The sequence below is a fragment of the Salmo salar genome, chromosome 28 (assembly GCF_965601325.2).
Source record: "Salmo salar chromosome 28, fSalSal1, whole genome shotgun sequence".
In the NCBI taxonomy this organism is placed as follows: Eukaryota; Metazoa; Chordata; class Actinopteri; order Salmoniformes; family Salmonidae; genus Salmo; species Salmo salar.
In genome coordinates this window covers 36642860-36652134 of record NC_138318.1, presented here as the reverse complement: position 1 = coordinate 36652134, position 9275 = coordinate 36642860, and the positions used below count along the sequence as shown (strand labels likewise).

The 9275-nt window shown below is 48.0% G+C and overlaps 1 protein-coding gene across 1 annotated transcript in view; it reads left to right on the top strand.

The window, feature by feature from the left end:
* The first annotated feature begins 3569 nt into the window (after positions 1–3569).
* LOC106589905 (calcium-activated potassium channel subunit alpha-1) overlaps positions 3570–9275 on the top strand; it is a 220986-nt gene continuing 215280 nt past the window's right edge. Inside the window, exon 1 of the mRNA XM_045710059.2 lies at positions 3570–4634. Coding sequence (XP_045566015.1) covers positions 4344–4634 — 291 coding nt within the window. The 5' untranslated portion in view covers positions 3570–4343. The remainder of the gene's footprint in view (positions 4635–9275) is intronic.

The window sequence follows — 9275 nt, the reverse complement described above, 5'->3', positions numbered from 1 at the left end:
GGTCAATAGAAGAAGCCAATGTGTCCATACACGATGTGATGTCATATACTTTAAACCCATCATGTTTGTATGTTAATGTTATGTCTCTTTTATATTTTTCACATGCATTTTTTTTTTTACACACAGTACAGCCATAAGAGGACTGGCCACCCCTCTGAGCCTGGTTCCTCTCTACCTGGTACAGCCAGAAGAGGACTGGCCACCCCTAGGAGCCTGGTTCCTCTCTACCTGGTACAGCCATAAGAGGACTGGCCACCCCTAGGAGCCTGGTTCCTCTCTACCCGGTACAGCTAGAAGAGGACTGGCCACCCCTCTGAGCCTGGTTCCTCTCTACCTGGTACAGCCAGAAGAGGACTGGCCACCCCTCTGAGCCTGGTTCCTCCCTACCTGGTACAGCCAGAAGAGGACAGGCCACCCCTAGGAGCCTGGTTCCTCTCTACCTGGTACAGCCATAAGAGGACTGGCCACCCCTCTGAGCCTGGTTCCTCTCTACCTGGTACAGCCATAAGAGGACTGGCCACCCCTAGGAGCCTGGTTCCTCTCTACCTGGTACAGCTAGAAGAGGACTGGCTACCCCTAGGAGCCTGGTTCCTCTCTACCTGGTACAGCCATAAGAGGACTGGCCACCCCTCTGAGCCTGGTTCCTCTCTACCTGGTACAGCCATAAGAGGACTGGCCACCCCTAGGTGCCTGGTTCCTCTCTACCTGGTACAGCCATAAGAGGACTGGCCACCCCTCTGAGCCTGGTTCCTCTCTACCTGGTACAGCCAGAAGAGGACTGGCCACCCCTCTGAGCCTGGTTCCTCTCTACCTGGTACAGCCAGAAGAGGACAGGCCACCCCTAGGAGCCTGGTTCCTCTCTACCTGGTACAGCCATAAGAGGACTGGCCACCCCTCTGAGCCTGGTTCCTCTCTACCTGGTACAGCCATAAGAGGACTGGCCACCCCTCTGAGCCTGGTTCCTCTCTACCTGGTATAGCCATAAGAGGACTGGCCACCCTTAGGAGCCTGGTTCCTCTCTACCTGGTACAGCTAGAAGAGGACTGGCCACCCCTAGGAGCCTGGTTCCTCTCTACCTGGTACAGCTAGAAGAGGACTGGCCACCCCTAGGAGCCTGGTTCAGCTAGAAGAGGACTGGCCACCCCTAGGAGCCTGGTTCCTCTCTACCTGGTACAGCCAGAAGAGGACTGGCCATCCCTAGGAGCCTGGTTCCTCTCTACCTGGTACAGCCATAAGAGGACTGGCCACCCCTAGGAGCCTGGTTCCTCTCTACCTGGTACAGCCAAAAGAGGACAGGCCACCCCTCTGAGCCTGGTTCCTCTCTACCTGGTACAGCCAGAAGAGGACTGGCCACCCCTCTGAGCCTGGTTCCTCTCTACCTGGTACAGCCAAAAGAGGACTGGCCACCCCTAGGAGCCTGGTTCCTCTCTACCTGGTACAGCTAGAAGAGGACTGGCCACCCCTAGGAGCCTGGTTCCTCTCTACCTGGTACAGCCAGAAGAGGACTGGCCACCCCTAGGAGCCTGGTTCCTCTCTACCTGGTACAGCTAGAAGAGGACTGGCCACCCCTATGAGCCTGGTTCAGCTAGAAGAGGACTGGCCACCCCTAGGAGCCTGGTTCCTCTCTACCTGGTATAGCCATAAGAGGACTGGCCACCCTTAGGAGCCTGGTTCCTCTCTACCTGGTACAGCTAGAAGAGGACTGGCCACCCCTAGGAGCCTGGTTCCTCTCTACCTGGTACAGCCAGAAGAGGACTGGCCACCCCTAGGAGCCTGGTTCCTCTCTACCTGGTACAGCTAGAAGAGGACTGGCCACCCCTAGGAGCCTGGTTCAGCTAGAAGAGGACTGGCCACCCCTAGGAGCCTGGTTCCTCTCTACCTGGTACAGCCAGAAGAGGACTGGCCATCCCTAGGAGCCTGGTTCCTCTCTACCTGGTACAGCCATAAGAGGACTGGCCACCCCTCTGAGCCTGGTTCCTCTCTACCTGGTACAGCCAAAAGAGGACTGGCCACCCCTAGGAGCCTGGTTCCTCTCTACCTGGTACAGCTAGAAGAGGACTGGCCACCCCTAGGAGCCTGGTTCCTCTCTACCTGGTACAGCCAGAAGAGGACTGGCCACCCCTAGGAGCCTGGTTCCTCTCTACCTGGTACAGCTAGAAGAGGACTGGCCACCCCTATGAGCCTGGTTCAGCTAGAAGAGGACTGGCCACCCCTAGGAGCCTGGTTCCTCTCTACCTGGTACAGCCAGAAGAGGACTGGCCATCCCTAGGAGCCTGGTTCCTCTCTACCTGGTACAGCCAAAAGAGGACAGGCCACCCCTCTGAGCCTGGTTCCTCTCTACCTGGTACAGCCAAAAGAGGACTGGCCACCCCTAGGAGCCTGGTTCCTCTCTACCTGGTACAGCTAGAAGAGGACTGGCCACCCCTAGGAGCCTGGTTCCTCTCTACCCGGTACAGCTAGAAGACGATTGGCCATCCCTAGGAGCCTGGTTCCTCTGTAAGTTTCTTCCTAGGTTCCTGCCTTTCTACTGAGTTTTGCCACTGTGCTTCTGCCTCTGCATTCCTTGCTCTTTGAGGTTTTAGGCTGGGTGTCTGTAAAGCACTCTGTGACAACTGCTGATGTAAAAGGGGCTTTATAAAATATACTGTGATTGTTTTAAATGAATAGTCTAACTGTACCAACAGACATACCATCGAGTATCTGCATCTTTCTATTGTCTCCTTTTGAATCATGTTTTTTTTTCTTCTTCTATGGATTCTTCTTTAAAGACGTAGAAGAGACGCACATGAAACTGTACTTTTGATGTGTGCGTAAATGTTCTGTCCTATTTCCTGATCCAATTCCTGGGAATTCGAATCGAGGCGTGCGTCTTCTCTGCCGCCGCAGGCTCGTGAATCCAAAGATGAGGCAATAGATGCAATGTGTGACCACCAGGGAGAGCAAAATCTCCGGTTCATAGATTTGTAAATTCATATACATTTTTTGGGGGACTAAAAGTGCAGAATAAAAACGCTTTATTTATATATTTAAAACTACAATTGGAGCAGCATCATTTTCCCGAGCTATGACTTGATTTCATTGCATATTTGCTTCATTATATCATCCTAGTACATCTCTAAAATGAATAAATGTAATCATGCTTTAAAATTTACATGTTGTATGACCATTATTTTAGTTTACATGTGGCAAAGCTATTACCACGGAAATTATAGGTAGCCTACTTGTTTTCTTGACAACAACAAAAAAGAGCAACAGATTGCTTAGCGTGACTAATCAACAGGTCCTATTCAAGGCCGAGGTGTGGACAGCATGGTCCTGTTCTATTCTTTTCAGGGGAAAATGCATCCTCTCCTCATACTCCCTCAGACACGAAACGCTTTCAAAATACTGGGTCTTGTGCATATTTTTGTGTGCACTCGAAGCGAGACATTTAGGCTATTCTAAATTTAAAAAAAGAGTATAATATAATCCACTGTAGAATTACATCGATACGCTGGTAAATAAAACCGTGCATCCATTATCTTGATATCTTATAGCCTGTAGAAAGTGCTCATAAATGTATAAAATAAATCATTACGAATCGAATGAGAAGGGACGTCGCGGTAGAATCAGTGACAGGATAATGTTTGAGGACCGTCGGTCAGCTGTTGACGGCTCCACCCCCGCTACCTGTACATCTCCCGAGCCATCTTCCAAACCGATCTGACCCAGATCAGCTGGCCGAAGCAAGAAGAGGACAAGAGAACCTATGGAAAGCGTTATCGCAAAATATTTTCTGAAAGGGAATAAATTAGAAAACCGCGGTTATAAAGAGAGAAAGTAGTCGTCAACAGCTAGCGAGTAACGGACCCAGAAAGCGGCGATTGGTTCTCAACAAGGTGGAGTTGTGTGAGCGAGGGATACCCATCGATTGCGCTTTACGCTATTCGGTTACCAGATGCAGGAACCTGAACGACAGGTCGCACGAAGATAAGAGCTGCCTTTTCTGGAAATATTGAACCGTTACACCAGAAGAAACAAACAAAGAAGAACAGTAATTGGGATTTCCTATATGGAATTAAATGAAAGAGTTTTAAAGAAATATCAGATTTTTACATACAATTCGCATTTAGATATGTCTTCTTTTACGATGTGTGAATGACTGCTGTATATGTAACTATCACATCCTGTCATTTGAAGTGAAGTTTGTGCGTAACAGGTCGCTGAGAACACAACATTTACATAGAAGAAGGACTGATGAAAACGGACCGGGCAGACTAGAGGAAGAAGAAGGTAGTTAGTTTAAACAATATGGCTGAATTGTGGAGTAAGGGACACTGGCTGGAACTACTCAAAGAGTCTGGATGCTAGTTATAGAACATGGCAATCTATCCCTGGGCATCGGTAGCCTCAGAATAATGCCTAAAGGTAAACATAGTTACTATCCGGACTCTCCCTCTATCCGCATATCCAAGATGGATGTGATCATCCCGTTCTCCCCAGATGTGCCTTGTGATAGCAACGGGCAACGTATGTGGTGGGCTTTCCTCGCCTCGTCCATGGTTACGTTCTTTGGAGGTCTCTTCATCATTCTTCTCTGGAGAACTCTCAACTACCTGTGGACCGTCTGCTGCCACTGTAATACCAAGAAGAAGGTTGGTCCATATGCATGCATGTGTCCACAGCACATTTCCAATGCATTCACAACTTGCGACAGAAATGAACTATTGTCTGTGTCACTGTTTTAGTGTGTTACTGTGGCTTCATACCATTTGGATTCAGGATTTGTGTATTTTCTTATTTGCTATAAGCCTATGATGCTGACAGTCCCTGTGCATGAATGTTTCCCCACCAGAAAGCACACGAGAAAAATTGTTTCCTTTCCCCCCCCAAATGAAACAATAACAGTCCTAACTCTTAATCTTAACACAGTTATAACAAATGCATAACATTTTCACCCTCGAAGCATCGTTACCTATCGCCGCACAAAAGCAGCAGCCCTTTCAGAGCAAAGGGAAACAACTACTTGCGTGCATAAATGTTTTAAGAGCGAGTGACTTCACTGATTGAAACGCTACTGGCACGCACCACTAACTAGCTAGCCATTTCACACCGGTTACATAGGACACTATTTTTTTAAGGCCATATTTCGAATAATGTTGGTTGAGAATGAACAAACACATTAGAATCTCTTACAACCATCTGTCATCTCGTTATCTCAAATTACATGATCAGAATTAGAGCCCAAAGAAAATTGTTAAGGCCATTGACACCTGTAGGCCTGCAATGTAGGCCTGTCTTAAACCCTAACCCTAACCCTTACCATAACCTTAACCCTTACCCTAACCTTAACCCTAACCCTTACCCTAACCTTAACCCTTACAATAACCCTAACCCTTACCATAACCCTAACCCTAACCTTTACCCTAACCTTAACCCTAACCCTTACCATAACCCTAACCTTAAACCGTAAACCCAAACCCTAAACCTAACTCCTAACCCAAAACCTAACCACCAACCACTTACCCTAACCCTAATTCTAACCCTAATTGTAACCTTAAACTTAAACCTAACCCCTACCGAGAGAGTTCTCATCTGTATTCTTCGTAGATGTTTACACACCACCTCAGATAGCATTGAATGAGCTATATTTTGCCATCAGCAAACAAGAAAACACTCACCCAGAGGCAACGCTCCTAGTGGCCGGGGACTTTAATGCAGGGAAACTTAAATCAGTTTTACCTCATTTCTATCAGCATGTTAAATGTGCAACCAGAGGAAAATAACTCTGGACCACCTATACTCCACACACAGAGATGCATACAAAGCTCTCCCTCGCCCTCCATTTGGCAAATCTGACTAAAATTCTATTCTCCTGATTCCTGCTTACAAGCAAAAATTAAAGCAGGAAGCACCAGTGACTAGATCAATAAAAAAGTGGTCAGATGAAGCAGATGCTAAGCTACAAGACTGTTTTGCTAGCACAGACTGAAATATGTTCCAGGATTTCTCCAATGGCATTGAGGAGTACACCACATCTGTCATTGGGGGTCATCAATAAGTGCATTGATGATGTCATCCCCACAGTGACCGTACGTACATACCTCAACCAGAAGCCATGGATTACAGGCAACATCCGCACTGAGCTACAGGCTAGAGCTGCCGCTTTCAAGGAGCGGGACTCTAACCCGGAAGCTTATAAGAAATCCCACTATGCCCTCCGACGAACCATCAAACAGACAAAGCATTAATACAGGACTAAGATCGAGTCGTACTACACCGGCTCTGATGTTCGTCAGAGATGACAGGGCCTGCAAACCATTACAGACTACAAAGGGAAGCACAGCCGAGAGCTGCCTAGTGACACGAGCCTACCAGACGAGCTAAACTACTTCTATGCTCGCTTCGAGGCAAATAACACTAAAACATGCATGAGAGCACCAGCTGTACTGGAAGAATGTGTGATCACGCTCTCCTCAGCCGATGTGAGTAAGACCTTTAGACAGATCAAACCTCACAAGGCCGCAGGGCCAGACGAATTACCAGGACGTGTACTCCGAGCATGCGCTGACCAACTGGCAAGTGTCTTCACTGACATTTCAACCTCTCCCTGACCGAGTCTAATGCCTACATGTTTCAAACAGGCCACCATAGTCCCTGTATCCAAGAAAGCGGAGATAACCTGCCTAAATGATTAGTGTCCCGTAGCACTCACGTCGGTAGCCATGAAGTGCTTTGAAACACTGGTCGTGGCTCACATCAACACCATGCCGGAAACCCTAGACCCACTCCAATTTGCATACCGCCCCAACAGATCCACAGATGATGCAATCTCTATTGCACTCCATACTGCCCTTTCCCAACTGGACAAAAGGAACACCTATGTGAGAATGCTGTTCATTGACTACAGCCCAGCGTTCAACACCATTGTGCCCACAAAGCTCATCACTAAGCTAAGGACCCTGGGACTAAACACCTCCCTCTGCAACTGGATCCTGGACTTCCTGACGGGCCGCCCCCAGGTGGTAAGGGTAGGTAACACACACATCCACCACACTGATCCTCAACACAGGGGCCCCTCAGGGGTGTGTGCTCATTCCCCTCCTGTACTCCCTGTTCACTCATGAATGCACGGCCAGGCACAACTCCAACACCATCATTCAATTTGCCGATGACACAATAGTGGTAGGCCTGATCACCGACAACAACGAGACGGCCTATAGGGAGGAGGTCAGAGACCTGGCCGTGTGGTGCCAGGACAACAACCTCTCCCTCAACGTAATTAAGACAAAGGAGTTAATTGTGGACTACAGGAAAAAGAGGACCGAGCACGCCCCCATTCTCATCGACAGGGATGCAGTGGAGCAAGTCGAGAGCTTCAAGTTCCTTGGTGTCCACATCACCAACAAACTAACATGGTCCAAGCACACCAAGACAGTCGTGAAGCGGGCACGACAAAACCTATTCCCCCTCAGGAGACTGAAAAGATTTGGCATGGGTCCTCAGATCCTCATAAGTGTCTACAGCTGCACCATCGAGAGCATCCTGACTGGTTGCATCACTGCCTGGTATGGCAACTGCTCGGCCTTCGACCGCAAGGCACTACAGAGGCTATGCCATCACTGTGGCCAAGCTTCCTGCCATCCAGGACCTCTATACCAGGCGGTGTCAGAGGAAGGCCCTAAAAATTGTCAAAGACTCCAGCCACCCTAATCATAGACTGTTCTCTCTGCTACCACATGGCAAGCGGTACCGGAGCACCAAATCTAGGTCCAAGAGGCTCCTAAACAGATTCTACCCCCAAGCCATAAGACTCCTGAACATATAGTGAAATGGCTACCCAGACTATTTGCATTACCCTACCCCCCTCCCCTTTGCATTGCCCCCCCCCATCCACTCTCCACACCACTGCCACTCTCAGTTGTCATCTATGCATAGTCACTTTAATTAACTTTACCTACATGTACATACTACCTCAACTAACCGGTGCCCCCACACATTGACTCTGTACCGGCACCCTGTATATATTGTTATTTTTTACTGCTGCTCTTTAATTACTTGTTACTTTTATCTCTTATTCTTATCCGTATTTTTTTTTTATTACTGCATTGTCGGTTAGGGGCTCGTAAGTAAGCGTTTCACTGTAAGGTCTACACCTGTTGTATTCAGCATTTCACTGTAAGGTCTACACCTGTTGTATTCGGCGCATGTGACTAATACAATTTGATTTGATTAAACTTAAAATAACCTTTGTCCTCATGAGGGATCATTTTCCTTGTTTTACTATCCTTGTGGGGACTTTGGGGGATTTTAAGTCCCCACAAGGATTGAAGAACCAACACCACACACACACACACACACACACACACACACACACACACACACACACACACACACACACACACACACACACACACACACACACACACACACACACACACACACAGTTGGCAGGCTTCCGTCAGTCAGTCCAGAATAGTGCTAGCTGGGATAATGCTAGCTGCTGCTGCTATTACACCAGTCTAGCATTGTTGTCTGTCAATGAGATGTTCATCAGAAATCAGTTGCCAGCACCATACTGTGCGTCACTGTAGTGATCAAGGCCTAGATTCAATCAGATGAAGCATTAACCGGCGATAGCTGACACCCTCATAGAGGATGTTTTGGAAGGTGTCGGAAGGTGGAACTGCGTTGGTGAGCAGCTGCTCTTGCGATCATTGTCACGAAACCAAACCCGCCCCACTCGCGTTAGAAGTTCACAGCGAGAAAGTGAACATAATCATTGAAATTAAAAAAAAAAAAAATCAGGACATCTATCGTCCTAATGGAGGTGTAGATTTACTTCTCACTGTTAATGTCATTTCTGTAACTGTTAATGCTTTAGGTATAATGCCGGGAGCTACTTGTGGATTTGACAGCTCTAACGTAGGTCCACCTCCGACTCCGCCAAAACATTGATGACGGCTAAATATCGGTTTACGGCTGAGCCGTTTTTGCTCCTAGACGTTTCCACTTCACAATAACAGCACTTACAGTTGACCCGGGGGCAGCTCTAGCAGGGCAGAAATTTGACGAACTGACTTGTTGGAAAGGTGGCATCCTATGACGGTGCCACACTGAAAGTCACTGAGCTCTTCAGTACGAGCCATTCTACTGCCAATGTTTGTCTATGGAGATTGCTTGGATGTGTGCTCGAGTTTATATACCTGTCAGCAACGGGTGTGACTGAAATAGCCAAATCCACTAATTTGAAGGGATGTCCACATACTTTTGGCCATGTAGTGTCGCTAAATATT